We start from the raw sequence: 19,385 nt of genomic DNA, 5'->3' as shown, positions 1-19,385 counted from the left end.
GGACCGCTCCAACCTTCGCTCCGAAAAATGAAGGTCTATGCGGGTGAAGATGGTGATAAGCTCCTCCAGTGTGGGGGGAATCTCCCTGGTGGCCAGGGTGTACTTTACATGATCAGCCAGACCTCTCCAGAACACCTGAACGAGGGTCTTATCTGACCACTCCAGTTCTGAAGCCAGCTTCCAGAACTCGATGGCATAATGACTGACCAGAGACGAGCCCTGCGATAATGCCAGCAGCTGGAGCATGGTATCATAGGTGACTCACGGTCCCAAAAATACCTGCTTCAGAGTGCCCAAGAACTGCGATGCACTCTGCACCACATGATCACCACGCTCCCACAGCGGTGTGGCCCACTCCAGAGCCCTGCCCGACAAGAGGGAAATAACAAATCACACTTTAGCCCACTCGGAGGGGAATCGTGCAGCCAGCAGCTCCAGCTGTATGGTACACTGGCTCACGAAACCCCTACAAGAAGCACTATCACCCGAGAACTTCTCGGGCAATGGGAGGTGGGACAAAATCGGGGCAGGGATGGCAGGGGACACACGGGACATGCGGTAACATCCACAGCTGAGGCTGAGCGCTTGAGAGCCGCCATCCTGCCCTCCAGCTGCTGGATGTACCGATGCAGTCGCTGTTTGTCCACCATTACTAGCCAGACCCTGGTGCTAGTATAATGTTACGGGCTGGTGGAATGCACCAAATAATAAAGAAGGTATAAGGTGTGTTCGCAGCCCAGGGTCCACCGTGCAGAGATGGTAACTGCTGCTCGGTAATGGCAGACGTTATATGACGGTACAATAGAGGAACACACGGGGTTAACGCCACCTAGTGTGTACAGAGGCAGACTCTGTTACCTCACAGAACCACCCAACCGCCAAACACAAATGCGGTAGCCTGTTTATGTTCACAGAGCTCGGCAATGGGAGCTCTAGTGTAAGGTCACAGGACTCTACCCCTGAGACACTGGGTTAGAGTCCCTCTAGACACACTAATGCTTGGCACCGCAACTGTGGTGCCAGGAAGAAACAAAAGAATAGATAAAGCGCACTACTTGCGAACTGCACCGCTCTGGCGGACGCCACTAACCACCCGGGCAAGGGAGGAAAGCGCTAGACTTGCGCACGGCATCGTTCTGGCGGATGCAGCCGCTTAATGGGGTACTGAAGGTGCCCAGAGCTGGACGGCACCATATGGCACTGGGTGAGGTGCTGAGACGTGGAGGCACAGTGGCGCAGACGATGCCACTAGTACATAGTAACATAGTAACGTAGTTATTAAGGTTGAAGGGAGACTTTAAGTCAATCTAGTTCAACCCATATCCTATCCTAACTTGCCCTAACATGTTGATCCAGAGGAAGGCAAAAAAAACCCATGTGGCAAACAGTAAGATTCACATTGGGGAAAAAAATTCCTTCCCGACTCCACATACGGCAATCAGACTAGCTCCCTGGATCAACGCAATAATAAGGAAACTAGTGTATATACTCTGTAATATTATACTTTTCAAGAAAGGCATCCAGTTCCTTCTTAAATTTTAGTAGGGAATCACTCATTACAACATCATATGGCGGAGAGTTCCATAGTCTCACTGCTCTTACAGTAAAGAATCCGCGTCTGTGAGTATGCTTAAACCTTCTTTCCTCCAGACGTAGAGGATGCCCCCTTGTCCCCATCACAGGTCTAAGAGTAAAAAGATCATTAGAAAGGTCTTGGTATTGTCCCCGCATATATTTATGCATTGTAATAAGATCACCCCTAAGCCTCCGATTCTCCAAACTAAATAACCCCAAGTGTAAAAACCTGTCTTGGTATTGCAGACCTCCTAGTTCCCTAACAACCTTGGTCGCTCTTCTCTGCACCCGCTCCAGTTCAGCTATGTCTTTCTTATACACCGGAGACCAGAACTGTACACAGTATTCTAAGTGTGGTCGCACTAGTGACTTATAAAGAGGTAAAATTATGTTCTCCTCATGAGCATCTATGCCTCTTTTAATGCATCCCATTATTTTATTTGCCTTTGCAGCAGCTGACTGACACCGGCCGCTAAATGTGAGTTTGTCATCCACCCATACCCCCAGGTCTTTTTCAGTGACTGTTTTGCCCAGTGTTTTACAATTAAGCACATAATTATACATCTTGTTCGTTCTACCCAAGTGCATGACCTTACATTTATCCCCATTAAAGCTCATTTGCCATTTATCAGCCCAAACTTCTAGTTTACATAAATCCTCCTGTAATATAAAACTGTCCTCCTCTGTATTGATTACCCTGCAGAGTTTAGTGTCATCTGCAAATATTGAAATTCTACTCTCTATGCCCCCTACAAGGTCATTAATAAATATGTTAAAAAGAAGCGGGCCCAAAACTGACCCCGGTGGTACCCCACTGCTAACCGTGACCCAGTCTGAGTGTGCTCCATTAATAACCACCCTTTGTTTCCTATCCCTGAGCCAGCTCTTAACCCACCTACACATATTTTCCCCTATCCCCATTGTTCTCATTTTATGTATAAACCTTTTGTGTGGCACCGTATCAAAAGCTTTTGAAAAGTCCATGTACACCACGTCCACTGCATTCCCTTGGTCCAGTCCGGAACTTACCTCTTCATAAAAGCTTATCAGATTAGTCTGACAGGAACGGTCCCTTGTAAACCCATGTTGATATTGGGTCATAAGGTTATTCTTCTCCAGATACTCCAGTATAGTATCTCTTAGAAAACCCTCCAGGATTTTACCCACAGTTAAGGTTAAACTTAATGTGGCACTGACTCTAACTCTAATAGCTCTATAACATGCGTATCCAAGGGAGGGTAGTCATAATGAGTCAGTCACCAGTTTCATGCATCCATCATCACTCACACAAAATACAATAAGAGTCTATACTAGCGCATGGCCGAGCGGCCATGCAAACCTTTTATAGCAGCGTCCTTCTCGGACCTTCCTGATGGTCCAATACGATCTGCTTGAGGACCTGAGCAGGTGACCTCCGACCTCCAATGAGAGGTCGTCCCACGGGCATGCTCAGTAGGCTGCAAAAGGGACTTAGCCTCTGGAGCTGCTCGCTGCTGGCTAGAGTGCAGATTGCTCAAGCTGTACCAGAGGTGGCAGCAGCAACCAACCTGACAGCACTAGCTTGAGCAAGATGCTGGGATTGACGCCTTTGCTGAGGAGCCTCCTCTGCGGTCGGGACTGAATGGGAGACCGCAGAAGGCAAGGCTCTCGATTCCTCCTGTGCAGAGGCAGGAACCCGATGCCTAACACATACTATCCCATCCCTGGTCATATAGGCCTGGGTACCGTGGACGGGATAGTATGTCACATGTCAGAAAGGGGTTAAAGGAGGAGACCGCAGGCTGTTTCCACTAGTAGGCCGGTTATTGTGAAGCTAACAGTGAGTGTATGATATATGCATCTCTGATTCTAACACATGAAATGTGTGCATATACCCCTTGGTACCTTAACTGCTAGCTCCATGGTAACCCAACACTACTCTTTGCCACCACCATTTTTTTATGCAGATTGACTAGAGGCCCGGTTCTGGTAGCATATGGCACGTTACAGAACAAAAAGAACAGAACTATTAAATACTATATTTAATCCAAAACAATAGGTACTGTTTATAATAAATATAAAAAAGATTTTACAAAGAAGACAAAACAATATAACATATACAATTATATAAAATAAAACAGGATTCACAAAAAAAACTAATGCAATGATCACACAGATGATTCAGTTTAGCAAAGGAGAGCACTTCGATTGGAGGCATTCAGGGAACAGGATTCATGCATACACCGATTTGTATCTCTCTACAGGAACACAGATCATAATTTTTCTTGACCATTTATCAGCACCTGAGTTACACCCACCCCACCCCTTAATGACCTCATGTGGGCAGGGTTGTGGGATGTTCTCAGTCATTCAGGATTTCATGAAATTTTCAACTTATGTGATAGCTTCACTCCTGATGATCCCAAAAGTTTGAGATTGCTGCCATATTTTTTATCAGGATTTTACCTTACCTTAGATACAAAACATGACGTGGCCGGTGTCAGTTATCTGGCCACTATTGAATTGGGGCTTATTGGTAGGTGTTAAAGTTATGATAAAACATACATAGTCTTCCTCTATTATCCCTGAAGTCGAAAATGAATGTGCCATCATTATCGGATCTATATTACTCCAATATTTCTATTTGGACCCCGGAGCTGGGCTGGCTAGTGTAGAAATAACAATTCCCCTAAGAGAACAAAAGCTTCTTCCACTTCTCTATCTGTGTGTAAACACATGTGTCTTTGTTATCCAACCATCTGACCTTTCCTGTGTTAGTTACCTGTCCAATCTTATAAAACTCTGTGAACACACATTAGACATCCTCACTGGCACTGCAGGGTCCTTTACTTCAAAAAGGAGCTGCCTGCATGTTAAATAAAATTGTCACATCCCATCTATGCTTAATTTCCTACTTCTTTATGCTCATTGTACCAGTCTATTTCATGGTAGCTTAATTTTAAAGGTCTTGTCCTGCTGCAAAAGAGAGAGGAGGAGGGAGGGGAGTGAATTCTTCCCTCACTAGTGGATTCAGAGATCTTAATATTTTCTATGACAATGTACATAACAAAACATGTGTAATTACAATAATATTCTGGGGCAAATGCTTCATTTTTTTTAACAATTTCAAAGGTGCCAACACTTTTGGCCATTACTATATAGGAGAGCTGTGGGGGGTAACAGAGCTGTGTATTTGTATGTATGTAGCAGAGTTGTGTGTATATACAGCATAGCTGTAGAGGCATGTGCTGTGCATGCAGCTATGTTGTGTATATCTATGTGCTGCAGGCAATATACATAATGTATACATAATCAGTCATTTTATGTGTAAGTGTGCGTGTGTAGCCCATTCACTATCCACATCTATCCCTCACTCCCTCAAGATGTCTGGACCATCATTGTAAATACACACCTGTACTTTATATCTCCCCCACCTCATTGTAGATTGTAAGCTCTCACGAGCAGGGTCATCTTATTTTGCTGTAATCATTGTATTATTGCTAAAGTTGTTACTTTTGACTGTTGTGTTTGAAACTGTTAAATTGTAAAGCGCTGCGGAATATGTTGGAGCTATATAAATAAAGATTATTATTATTATGTATGTGCATTAAAGCTATACTGTATGTGTATACTACTATTCTACCCTACTGCATAAAAATAGTGATATTGACCCCCCCACCCCACACTTCTTTACACAACCAGGAAAGTTTTACTCAGAAGTTCTTACTGTATATTTTTCCTAGTTTCTATTGACTAAACCTGAGCTGTGTCTTACTTGTATTAAAGGGTGTCCTACAGTCTAAAAAATACGGTAAACATTTACAGATAGGATTGCCCTGAAGACGCACTAGACTAAAGTCAACCAAACCCAGCGTGGTTTCAGTCAACAGTCTAATGTTTCTTCCCAACAGATGATCTGGAAAGGAAGATCTGGTCTATGGCATTTTGACCATCCTTTTATACTCCCTAACTGCTACCAGATGATTTTGGAAGAGTCTACCTCATAGAAACCAGAGGAATGCTTGGTTGAGTGTTTTTCTATGAGGTAGTCGAGATAGATAACTGACATCAGAACATTCATTTGGCTGATAGCTATCTAATGTGTATGGAGGCTTTATACTCACTTGTGACTGTTTCTGTTGTATCAGTTGTAGGACATCATTGGCGAGCTGGTAATCCTTCGATCTTGCGTCAGTAAACACATAAATAAAAGATCCAGGTAGAGATATTTCCAGGGCAATCTTTATTGCTCCGACACTCATTTCTGGGCAATCACCCCCACCCTGTATTTAAGCAAAAAAAAAGCACAACAAAGTTCATTTGAAGTAGATTGCAGAAATCAGTGGAGATTCATATATAGGTTATCCAACCAAAAATGATCTATAATGTAGCAATGATCTATAATGTAGGTGCTAAAACAATTATTCATTTTTTTCAAAATTAAAATGATATTGAGCACATAAACTACATACACTAAACACTTTATGGACAAAACCATTGGGACAAAGCTCTTAATAAATTCAGGTCTTTCATTCAGTCTCATTGCCGTAGGTGTATCAAATCAAGCATCTAAGCTTATAACATATAGTCCCAGCCCTGTACTCTGCCTTTACTAACATTTGTGAAAGAATGGGTCAGTCTAAAGAGCTCACTGAATTTAGATGTGATACTGAAATAGAATGGCACCTTTGTAACAAGACTGTTAATGAAATTTCTTCTTTCCTATATATTTCATGACCAACTTTGAGTGGTATTATTAAAAACTGGAAATATTTATGAATCTATGCAACTCGGGTACGAAGTATCACATCACGTAAACTTACATAGTGCGGTCACTGAGATATGAAGGCATAGTGTAAGAAGTCACCTGTGCTCTGTTGATTCCATAATTGCTGAGTTCAAAAACTGTGTCAGGAGCGTAATGACAAGGTTTTCCATTTTTGAGCAGCTACATGCAAGCCCTACATCACAAAATGCAATTCCAAGCATAAGATAGTGTGGTTTAAAGTTGCCCCTAGTGGACTGTAACGTGGAGTGACAGTTAACACTTCCCTATCTGGAATTTGATGGACAAGTCTACACTAGGATAACGCCAAGAGAATAATAATCTTTATTTTTATATAGCGCTAGCATATCCTGCAGCGCTTTACAGTTTGCACACACACATTACCATCACTGTCCCTGCTGGGGCTCACAATCTAAATTCCCTATCAGTATGTCTTTGGAATGTGGGAGGAAACTGGAGTACCCGGAGGAAACCCATGCAAACACGGGTAGAACATACAAACTCCTTGCAGATGTAATCCTTGGTGGGATTTGAACCAAGGACTCCAGCGCTGCTGGGTCGCCCTCCCTGGGCTGTGGGGTACTCGGTACCGGGCCGGTGTCAGCGGGATGTGTCACAGCAGCGGTGACCCAGTCCATGGCCCTGGGCGCCCAATTAATAGCAGAAGTTTGAATGGTGGAATGTAGTTGATTAAATTAATAGTTCGAGATGCCACCTGTGGTGTTCGGCAAGTGAGATGTTAAGCCAACGCTGCTTGCAGATCCTCTGGGACTGGTGGTGTGGTGCAGCCAAGATGGTGAAGCTCCCCACAGGTGGAGCTGTAGTCCCAGGGCAGTGTAGGTGTAGGGGTAGAGGAGAGGCACAGGCGGTGTAGAAGCTGGTACCCCGATGTAGTGGTACAGGGTGTGTTAGCGCAGGAGTAATTGGAGGACACCAGGGCATGTAGTTCCAAAGCTTTACTCACAGTCTGTAGAATACACAGGTGCCTGCCTCCGTGCTGTGTCCTCCAGGCCAGGGACTCAGTCAACCTCCAGGTCAAATGGAATGGTCCCTTCCAACACTCCGCCAACATGTGCCTTTCTGAACGTCTCCTCTTATAGCGCCTTTGGTGTGAAGTACTCCTAGTACTGAGTTACACTGGAGTTCCTCCTGACAGATGTAAGGAGGAAGTCTAAGATGGGAGTAGTGCATTTACAGCTCACTACTCCACTGGTGTCTTCTGTAGGACCATTAGTATCCATACAACCTCGGGGACTGGGCCCCGGCCTTGCGCTTAGAACTTCTAGGCAGGGTTCTCTCCTAACCCACGTCCTCTGTTCCCTTTTACTCCTTCGTTCCGTACTTGTCTCTCCTTCTTATGGAAGATCAGGTTTCTGTTCAATGTCTTTCTTCTTTCCTTTCCCGTGCCAGCAGACCCAGGTCACTCAGGTCTGCTGCAGCACCTCCTTCCTCCATCCCTCTCCCAGGGATCTTCTCTCCTCACTCTCAACCACTGACTGACCTGAAATCCTAAACCTTCCCGCTCTTTTATGTATTCTAACTCCACCCGCCTCCCAGCACGTTTCGTGTTCCAAAGCAGGGAGCCACCAAAGGTGCTCTGCTACACTTGAAACAGGGAGCCGCAATGTGGCTTTGCTGAACTACTGTGTGGTGTGGGATGCAGGTGTTGGAGCGTGGTCAGGAGCCTCCAACCTACCTGGATGGTGGGGTACCACACCTCAGGAGGAGGTGCAGTACCTCTGTGGCAACTGAATCCTCAGGGTCACCACATTCCCCCCGTTAAACACAGCACGTCCGCGTGCTGCAAGTCAAACAGAGTTAACAATACAGGAACATACAAAATTTTTTTTGCATTGCTGAATAAACATTTCTTATACCAAACTTCCTAATGTGGGAGGCACGGTTTCTTGAACGTTGCAAACAATTCTTAATTAACTATCTAAAGTCTTAATTCAAAAGTGCAAGTTTCATCATCAACCTATTTCTTCATCATCTTTCCTTTTTCACATTTTCTACCTTTCTGTCATTAGCTTAAAGTGATAACCGCTGATACCTGGCTCATCACCTACATTTTCCAAATCTTCATTCTTTAATCAAATTTCTCATCTCTTTATTAAAACATTCCTACATCTTATATGAAAGCTAAAATAAAACACATTATCAAATACTTCACATTAAAACTTTCAATAATTCTTGTAAGTGCTGGACACCTCTCCCAGCAGGGATCTCTTGCAGTGTCCTTTGATTGGAGTCATGCTCCAAATGAGGTAGACGTTATCTTCGCAAAGTGTCTATGTAAAACCCAGAGAGGGCACCTAAATATGTGCAAACTATGTACAATAACAGTTCTGGACCATTCAGCGTTCATGATCTCTGCAGTTCAAGTGTGAAAGTTGCCATTACAACTGGGCAACAACTGGAAAAGCAAAAGTAAACCATGATGATCAAAATAGGAAACAAAAGGCACAACGGTGCAAATACCCTCCTGGGTAACGAGAGTTATTTATTTTTGCTGGAGATTACTAGTGGTGGTCTCCTCCTGGGATTTCTGGAAACTGGTTACTGGAACTGCTTCCAGGGGAGAAAAATGCATTGGCAGTCCGCAGGTAATCCTCTTCCATCGGAGTAAAATTTGCAGCTTGCTGTACTCTTGGCTGCAGGACTGGTGTTGATCCAGTTTGGCACATGGGGGTAGGCACAAACACTGTTTTGGTAATCACTGGGGGTGAAGGGGCAGTAGACGGTTTCTGCCTGGAGGTCTTGATGAGATCCTCCGGGACCCATCTGATATTCATCGCATACCAGCCTCTCAATCCTTGATGTCTGGTAAACGTCACGTGATCTCCCGGGTGTAGGTTTCTGGCAGGGTGCCCCTTCCTCAAGTGTGATTCCACATCCCTCCAATTGAAGAACAGATCGGAGATTCGGCTGGGATCATGGATGAAGCCGAACCCCCTCTCGTGGTTCACATTTAAAACGTATCCCCAACCTGTGGAGTCCCGGGGACCGTAGTGACTGGCACGGACCTGCTCCTTCCGGTCCAAGTTAGGGCCCAGCACAGCCAACTTGTGCTGCTCCCTCGCCCGCTGCTCGGCTGCCAGCTGGCGTATGGTCACTTGGCAGCTAGCCCAATTTTTGTCTTCCTCCCGTTCTTCCCGAGACCAATCCCGGCTCGTCGCGTACCGCGGCACCACCATTAGGTCCTCCGGTGTCTCCCCCGGGGGACTGGTATCCAGGTCCCAGACCAGATCTAACACAACCTGGCCATCCGCTGCGACCGCGGTACACCCCAGGGCCTTCCCAGGTGCAGGGGCATCAGACGTACCTGGAGCCCCCTGGCGGTGTGGCTTCTGCTCCGGTGCTGGCATGGTGGCAGCGGGTCCCATTCGGTGGGATACCGGGAATGGCGGTGGAACTAATGGTGGCTCCGGGTCCGCAGGGGTCTCTGGAGGGACCTGCGCGGCCGCGTCAGGTCTGGATGGGAGCTCTTCTTCCTCCGCTTCGGCTCCCAGGGCCTTGTACAACTTCTCCAGTGGTAGCGGCAGAGAGGGAACACTATACGCTGCCGGTGGTATGGCAGCGGTCGAAGGCTCTACAAGGTCTGCCTGGAAAATATCCGGTGCAGCAGTGGCGGGTACCGGTGTCGCGGGTACCGCAGGCGTAGGCCCCTCCTGGGTGCACTGCAGATTCAAAGTCCATAGCACTTCCTGCCTCAGTTGCAGGCGGCACGTCAGCTGGGCTATTTCGTCTTCCAGCTGCTGGTGGTTCATCTCAGACACTGGGTTGGAGCCTTCAGCCATGGCGCCGGGGAGATCCAGCATAACCTCATTGCGCTCCGCAGGCCTCCTCCCGTCTCCTTCCAAGATGGCGTTTTGGTGTTCTTCATTCTGTTTGAGCTCTTTTCCCGCCACTGGCTTCCGGTCCTCCTTCTTGGGGTGGCATCTTCTTCCAGCTCCTCCGTACCAAGCCAGTATACAAACCCCTCGGGGGTAGGCCATGTCTCTATCACATAGTAATTGAGGCAGGGGAGGCCCAGGACAGTTCACGGTCTTTTCTTAGGACCTCCCAGGTTGTCACGCCCTTCTTCACCGCGCCAGCGGCCATTTTTAACATTCATTTCAGTCTATCAAATTGGGTCTTCTGCACATTTTAAAAAACTTTAAGTCTTAGGCACACAGAACCCGATGGCATTGGGTCTCGTCATCCTGTTTGTGATGCCAAGTTTGGATCGCCTTCCCAGGGCTGTGGGGTACTCGGTACCGGGCCGGTGTCAGATGTGTCACAGCAGCGGTGACCTGGTCCGTGGCCCTGGGCGCTCAATTAATATTGGAAGTTTGAATGGTGGAATGCAGTTGATTAAATGAATAGTTTGTGACGCCACCTGTGGTGTTCGGCAAGTGAGATGTTAAGCCGACGCTGCATTCAGATCCTCTGGGACTGGTGGTGTGGTGCAACCAAGATGGTTAAGCTCCCCACAGGTGGAGCTGTAGTCCCAGGGCAGTGTAGGTGTAGGGGTAGAGGAGAGGCACAGGCGGTGTAGAAGCTGGTACCCCGATGTAGTGGTACAGGGTGTGTTAGCGCATGAGTAACTAGAGGACACCAGGGCATGTAGTTCCAAAGCTTTCCTCAAAGTCTGTAGTGCACACAGGTGCCTGCCTCCGTGCTGTGTCCTCTGGGCCAGGGACTCAGTCAACCTCCAGGTCAGATGGAATGCTCCCTTCCAACACTCCGCCAACATGTGCCTTTCTGAACGTCACCTCTTATAGCGCCTTTGGTGTGAAGTACTCCTAGTACTGAGTTACACTGGAGTTCCCCTCCTGACAGATGTTCCCAAGAACCATACTTGTATGGCAGACAGCTGTAGCCTGCTTCGGGGACTCCTTACTCCTGAGTCATGGATCACTATCCAAGTTGCTGTTGTGCCCCCAAGTCTAAGATGGGAGTAGTGCATTTACAGCTCACTACTCCACTGGTGTCTTCTGTAGGACCATTAGTATCCATACAACCTCGGGGACCGGGCCCCGGCCTTGCGCTTAGAACTTCTAGGCAGGGTTCTCTCATAACCCACGTCCTCTGTTCCCTTTTACTCCTTTCCTCCGTACTAGTCTCTCCTTCTTATGGAAGATCAGGTTTCTGTTCAATGTCTTTCTCCTTCTTTCCTTTCCCGTGCCAGCAGACCCAGGTCACTCAGGTCTGCTGCAGCACCCCTTCCTCCATCCCTCTCCCAGGGATCTTCTCTCCTCACTCTCAACCACTGACTGACCTGAAATCCTAAACCTTCCCGCTCTTGTATGTGTTCTAACTCCACCCACCTCCCAGCACGTTTCGTGTTCCAAGCAGGGAGCCACCAAAGGTGCTCTGCTACACTCCAAGCAGGGAGCCGCAATGTGGCTTTGCTGAACTACTGTATTGTGTGGGATGCAGGTGTTGGAGCGTGGTCAGGAGCCTCCAACCTACCTGTATGGTGGGGTACCACACCTCATGAGGAGGTGCAGTACCTCTGTGGCAACTGAATCCTCAGGGGCGCCACACTGCAAGGCTGCATAGCTAACCACTGAGGCACCGTGCCACCCCTAAGAGAACATTACCTACCTGACTAAATTGTGACAAGTGTACAGTTTGTTGAAGAAAGGATATTACGGAGGAGATGCTTTTCATGGCTTAGCATAGGACCTTAGTTTCGGTAAAGGAAAATCTTAATGCTTAGTGCTTCAGCATTCCAAGACAATTATATGCTTCCAACTTTATGGGGACAATTTGTGAGAGTCATTTCCCTATTCCCGCATGACTGTGTCGTGGTGCATAAGGAAAGGTCCATAAAAGCATGGCTGAATGAGTTTACGTTGGAAGAACTTGGGAGCTCTGACCCCAAACACCATCCAACACTTTTGACATGAACTAGAACAGAGGTGGTAAAGCAGGCTGTCTCATCCATCTTCGGTGTCTGATCTCACAAGTGCTCTTTTGAATGGACAAAGCTTCCAATACATACACCAAAATGTACAAATTCTGTCTTAGAAGAAAGGAAGCTGCAGCAAGGGGACAATCTCATTTTAATGCCTATGGATTTAGAATAGAATATCATGAAAGCTCCTCCAGGAGTATTGTATACATGGTCCGATACATTTGTTCATATATCATATACAGTTGTGGTGAAAGTTGGTAATTTAAAACTTCAACAGATTTTTACACAAATCCTAAAAGCAAATAAGGAGATTCAAATCAAACTGATGAGTCAAAAATATTAGACTTTGTCATTTTATAAATGAGTAAAATGATCCACTAACACACGGCTGTGAGTGGTAAAGTAGGTAATTCTTTGCTTTCATTATCTGGTCTGGCCCACTTGTGCAGCAATAACTGTATCTAAATGTTCCGGGCAATTGTTGACTAGTCTCGTACATCGGCAAATAGATAATTTAGCCCATATTTCCCTACAAAACAGTTTCCACTCTGTTATGTTAGTAGTGGGTTTTCCCCCACAAACTGCTTGTCTAAGGTGTTATTCCAACATTTATACAGTATTAAGGTCTGATTTTTAACTTGGCCATTTAATAACTTTAACTTTATTTTTCTTTAAACATTCTTTTGAAAATCAACCTATGCGCTTTGGGTCACTCTCTTTCTGCATGACTCTCATTCTCTTGAGATTCATTCATGGACATATGTCCTAACATTTTTCAGTAGAATGTGCAGGTATACCGATAATTAAGACTTCATTGTTCCATCAATGATGGTAAGCTGACCTTGCCCAGATGCAGCAAAACAGACCCAAACCAGAAGATTGCCACAACTGTGCTTCACATATTCGGATGACATTCTTATGCTGTAATGCAGTGGTTTTTGTTCTCAGGCATATTGCGCCTCATTTAATCCAAAAAGCTCTATTTTGGTCTCATCTGTCCACAAAACATTGTTCCAATAGCCTTCTGGCTTGTTCAGATGATTTTTAGCAAACTGCAGACATGTAGCAATGATTTTTAGAGCAGTGGCTTCTCCCGCTTGCTATCCTGCCCAGCAAACGATTGTTGTTCAGTGTTCTCCTGATTGTGAACTTATGAACATTAACATTAACTAACATTAACTAATGGAGAGTCCTTTAGTTGGTTAGAGGCTACCTTAGCTACCCCTTGTGACCTTGTAGACTATTTTACACCTCACTCTTGGAATGATCTTTGTGGGTTGATCACTCCTTGGGAGAATAGTAATGGTCTTGTTTTTCCTCCACTGGTAAAAAAAATTGTCTGACTGTGGATTGGAGGAGTCACACTTCTTTAGAGATGGCTTTGGAAACTTTTCCTGCCTGATGAGCATCAATAACTGTTCTTCGAAGGTCTTCAGAAATCTCCTTTATTCATAGCCATGATTCACTTCCACGAACAAGTTATAAAGGCCAGACATTAATTGATCCATGTTCTTTAAATAAAACAGGTTAAACTCTCAAACCTGATTGTCATCCCATTGATTAAAAACACGCTTTTCTACATCACCTTCAAATAATCTGCTAATTCTAAAGCTTTACATGCTTTTGCCACTCACAGATGTGATAGATGATCATTTTCCTCGGGCTTGTGTGGAAATAAGGAAATTTTAGCTTCAATTTATGCAGAAATGTGGAAAGTTCAGAAGGGCTCACAAGCCACTATATTAAAATACATAGGTACACAATACTGAGAAAACTCATGCAATGCCTAAACCACACAATTTAATTAGTATTTATGTAAATCCTAAATATATATCCTTTATTGCAGAAAACTGGTTATAAATACACACCATTAAAAGCAGCAAAGGCACAAATAGACAGTGTTAAAAATTGCATCTGCTGATGAGCATTGACTAGTCCAAATAGATAAATATAAATCCAGATCCAAATATCCCTTAAAACAAGCAAGTGTGGCGCCCCTGAGGGTTCAGTCGCCACAGAGGTACTGCACCTCCTCCTGAGGTGTGGTACCCCACTATTCAGGTAAGGTGGAGACACCTGACCACACTCCAACACTCGCATCCCACACGCACACCAGTAGTGTAGCAGAGCAACCTTGGTGGCTCCCTGATTGGAACACGAAGAGTGCTGGGAGGTGGGTGGAGCTTAGAAGGCACAAGAGAGCAGGAAAATATTAGGAAAAGGTCAGTCTGTGAGAGCAGATCCCATGAGAGGGATGGAGTGAAGGAAGTGCTGCAGCAGACTCCTGTGACCTGGAGCTGCTGGAACAGGAAAGAGCCATAGAAAGCCTGATTCTTCAGAAGGAAGATAGTTTAGTACGGTACATAAGGAGAAGAAGAGAACTAAGGACTAGGGTCAGAGCAGAGCCCTTCCTCAAGTTTGAAGAGCATGGCCGGGGTCCGGTCCCCGAGGTTGTGTGGATACTGATGTTCCTGCAGCAGAAACCGGAGGAATAGAAGTCGTCACTACTTTATTCCCATCTAAAACTTGGGGGCACAAGAGCAACGTGGGTGAGCCAGGAAATTATAGCAAGGAGTCCCCGAAGCAGGCTACAGCTGTCTGCCGTACAACTAGAGTTCTAAGCAACATCAAGAAGGAGGAACTTGAGTTTAATACGCAACTACAAGTACTTCAGATTAGGCGCTTGTGCGGAGATGTTCAGAGAAGGCACATGTTGGAGGAGTGCTGGAAAAGTGTACTTTACCTTGCTTGGAAGTTAGCTGAGCCCCTGACCTGGAGGACATGGCACCGAAGCGGGCATTTGTGTGCACCAGACTGTGAGTAAAGCCTTGGAACTACATGCCCTTGTGTCCTCCACTTATTCTTGCGCCTTACACCCGGCTCTGCTACATCTACTTCTTTACACCATCTCCCCACTTGCCAACCTCATCTACACTGCCCTGGGACTACAGCTCCACCTGTGGGGAGCTTCAACATCATTGCTGCACCACATCATCTGTCCCAGAGAAGCAACCCTGCAGCGCTGGTCAAACTGACCAGAAACCACAGGTGGCGTCACGAATCATCTCAACAACTTTATCCCCATCACTCTACCCCTTTTACATTGACCGCCTGAGGCCACGGACCGGGTCACTGCCAATGTGACATCTCCCATTGAAGTCAACGGGCCCGGCACAGAGTACCCCACGGCCTCTGGGGGCAAGTCACAAGCACAAATGGTAATTTATAGAGCTTATGAGAATTGATTTGCATGTCTCAGACCATTGTCCAGGACAGCGATCAGTGATCACTCAATAGTAGAAGGAGTACTGTCTCTCTCCTGACGGTATCCACAGCTCTTCTTTTGATTAGCCCGTGGCACACATGTGGTATTATGCCAGGACATCTAATCAAAGGAAGAGCAGTGGATGCCGTTGTTACTGGGCCAATGGACTGGGATGTGTGAATTGATTTGTGCCAACTCTAGTCAATTCACATTATGATACTTAACGAACCAAATGTGACACCGATGAACATAAGAGGAACATGCTAAAATTAGAACAATATTAGTTCTTACATATGGTAGAGAGTTAGCTGAATGTTTACAATGATAATATCTATAAATGCAAGGACTGATCTCGGTTCATGACTACTCCGCCTCCCAATCCAATGCATGTTTAGCAATGGCCTCCTCATTTCAGCCTCTGTAAATTTGTTAAAAATGCCCAAACAGTTTGAAATTTGACCAGCAAATAAAGTATAAAGGTCTCCCTATGACACTGCATCTTGATAAAATACTCCTTGCTCCTACAGCTTTCTTCACATATGGGTTCCTTCTCCATCAATGCCTTAGTTCTAATTGTTCTGCTTGAATATTGGCCCATAAGAACAGCAAAGCTTCCTGCAATTGCAGCCAATTACTTAAAAGAAGTCCATAAAGGAAACAGCTACTGTGGATTCACACTAAACATGATTCATGGAACTTGTTTACTTGATTTCATAAGCATTTTAGACTACCATGATGAATGTCCTAATTTTTTTTCAACTAATTTTTATTAAATTAAAATTTTAACAGGGGAAAGCAAATAATAAATCAATTAGTAGCTTAAGGGTGAAAAGAGGGAAGGTGAACGCGGGGGAATAAATTAGGGGAGAAATGTTAACTAAAACCAAAATGTTGTTAAAGTTGAAGTATAATGGGGGGAAGGGATAAATAGCACAAAGACAAAAACACAAAAAACAAATGAGTCTGTAAATCGACAGTATATGGTCAAGAATTGACCAATGTTTGCATAGAAATTTAAGGGCCCGTTACACAAAGCGATATCGCTAGCAATATCGCTATAACGTCGCTAGTTTTGTGACGCAGCAGCGATATTGCTAGCGATATCGCTATGTGTGATACTTACCTCCGACCGGCTCCCCCGCTGGTTATTGCTGATCGCGCGAGAACGTCCTGGGCCGTTTCTCGTCGGCCACTTCCTGCTGGCGCCGACGAGCGACGCGTGGACGCGGGCAGGAGGACGTCAGGATCGCCTCGTCTGACAGTTAAGTAGCGACCCCCGACCACTGCTATGTCGCTGGTGAGATCTGCCTGTGTGGCAGCTCACTAGCGACCACTTAGTGATGCACCAGCGATCCTGACTGCGTCATATCGTGGTCGGGATCGCTGGTGCATCGCTAAGGCCTCTTTCACACATCAGGTTTTCGCCGTCAGGCGCGATCCGGCGCTTTTGACAGAAACCGGATCCGGCGAAATGCAATGCCGGATCCGGTTTCCCCCCCATTGACTTGCATTAGAGCCGGATCGAGCCGGATGGCCATGCGTTTCATCCGATTTTCGCCGGATCCGGCAATGTGACGCGATCCGGCGTCTGGAAAAAATGGCTACTGTAACGTTTTTTGTCTCCGGCGAAAAAGCTGGACACGCCGGATCCGGCGTGTCCGGCTTTTTCATACAATGAAAGCCTATGAGCGCCGCAATGCGCCTGATCCGGTGACAGCCGGATCCGGTGGCCGGATCCGGTTTTTTTGGTCTGAGCATGCTCAGTAGCTCTGCCCACAAGACATATATAAAAGCAAGACAGTGGGACCCTCAGCCACACCCAACATGCCACCCAAGCCAAGAACCAGGAGCAGGAGAAGGCAGCAGACATCTGCAGCACCATCAGCACCACCACCACCCCAAATGGAGCAGCAAAGGGAACATGTTGAGGAACGGGAGGGGAGTCCAGCAGCAGATGAGAGATGGTAATTATCAAATCCCCCATTCCTCCAAACTAGGGCTATTGAATATCAAGATATTCATTGGCCCTTTGTTTCTCTTTATTCAACAGCCGCCCAATAGATGCAGCAGCAGCAGCAGCAGCAATGGCAGCAGCTGGAACACCACCCACAGGCATGGAGTGTGGCCACCAGGAAGACAGCACATCATCTCCTGGGAGCCCTCCCTCGCATCGTCAGCGTTTGACGGTAAGATTTTATTTCCAAAATCCATCATCTCTGTAATATATGTCTATTCATTGCCTTTTATTTCAAAACAGGATTCACAAGATGAAGAGGAGCTCCCAGAAGAAGAAGGAAGGGGTGGACAGACACTTGGAGTGGGCTCACAATTGGTAAGTTTTTTGCATCAAACGCAGAAACACAACATCACACTACACACAACACATAGAAAACAATGTTCTGCAGACCACACACAGCAAAGACATAACATTTTGTTTTCTTCTCTAGTTTTCCCAATCTGGTGCTCGGCCAAGAGGTCCTCGCAGTGCCTCCCAGGGTCGTCGGCGACAGCAACGCGGCGGTCACCAGCGTGTAAGTATAAATATTTTTGCTTTGTTTTTTTTGCACTTTTTATTTCATTTCTTTTGTGGAGGCTAATTATGTTATTTTTGTCTTTTTCTTTAACAGCCTTCACAGCGTGCTCCCGACTCTGACGGTGAGGATGGAGGACTCGATGTGGACCACCTCATCGATCTCGTCAGAGAAAGGGAGCCACTCTGGAATATGGCTGACCGCCGCCACGCTGACCTTATCGTTACCCGACGACTCTGGGAGGAAATCTGTTCGCTCCTTGTGGACCGCTGGGAGGACCTCGAAGCTCGGGCCCAGATTAAAGAGCGTAAGTATATACAGTACCGGTTGCTTGATTTAAACCAGTGTTTCCCGAACTCCAGTCCTCGTGGTCCCCACGGATCATGTGTTCAGGATTTCTATTTACTTTGGAAATCCTGAAAACATGACCCCTGGGGACCATGAGGACTGGAGTTTGGGAAACACTGATGTTGTATACTAACCACTTTGTCCTTTCTCGTTTCAGGGGAGAGAATTGTGAAGCGGTGGCGGTCTGTGAGGGATCGTTTCAAGAAGGAGTTCAATAAAGAGATGCGGGCCCCGAGTGGATCTGGAGGACGCAGGAGCAAGTACAAGTACGCACGAGCCCTGTCGTTCCTCCGGGAAACAATGCTCACCAGAAGGTAAATATTACACACCACATGTGACAAAAAAATGTTTAGATGTAACTTTTTTTTTTCAGCCAGGGCCATACCATGTCACTATTTTAATTGTTTTTTTTTCTCTCTATTCCACAGCACGGTGAGCAGCACTCGGGAGCCTGCACAATTGGACCCTTCTGAGGCGATCCCTGAGGAGACCGGCACCGAGGGACACTTCGACCTCCCCGGTACATCTGCACCTTCCCAGCCTTCCCACACGTTCGACCCATCTGTCCCATCCACCAGCACAGGAGCATCGTGGCCACCTACATTACATGAAGCTGCTGGTGAGGAGATCGCTTTCCCTTTACACCTGCGGGTACTGGGTGGCAGCGGCAGAGGGGTCAGGAAAAGAGTTATGCGCCAGAGTTCTTGCATCTGAATGCATCTTTCCAGAACTGTCTAAAAGTCTTGTCAGAGCAAATCTCCGCAGGCTTTCAGCAGATCAACTCCAGCATTCTGGAGGTGAAGACACTTCTGCAAACCATGCATTCAGAAGCAAGATCTTCGCCAAACCACTCCTTTTTCAGGTCTGTTGTGGAGCGCATGGCAACACTATCTCCTACCCAGCAGATGCATGTAATGCATTCGTGCCACGGTGCTCTACAGCAGGTTACCTCCCAACCTCCACCTCCCACCACTGTAGTTCCTCCATCTGCACCCC

At 46.3% G+C, this 19,385-nt stretch overlaps 1 protein-coding gene across 1 annotated transcript in view; it reads right to left on the bottom strand.

Annotated features, from left to right (window-relative positions):
* Positions 1–19,385, bottom strand: part of HMCN1 (hemicentin 1) — a 944,468-nt gene that overhangs the window by 848,081 nt on the left and 77,002 nt on the right. Inside the window, exon 3 of the mRNA XM_073582913.1 lies at positions 5,679–5,837. Within this exon, the coding sequence (XP_073439014.1) occupies positions 5,679–5,837 (159 nt within the window). The remainder of the gene's footprint in view (positions 1–5,678; positions 5,838–19,385) is intronic.

The sequence above is a fragment of the Dendrobates tinctorius genome, unplaced genomic scaffold, assembly GCF_039654945.1.
Source record: "Dendrobates tinctorius isolate UK_male_01 unplaced genomic scaffold, ASM3965494v1 ptg000074l, whole genome shotgun sequence".
NCBI classification, from domain to species: domain Eukaryota; kingdom Metazoa; phylum Chordata; class Amphibia; order Anura; family Dendrobatidae; genus Dendrobates; species Dendrobates tinctorius.
This window is presented reverse-complemented; position numbering and strand designations above follow the sequence as displayed.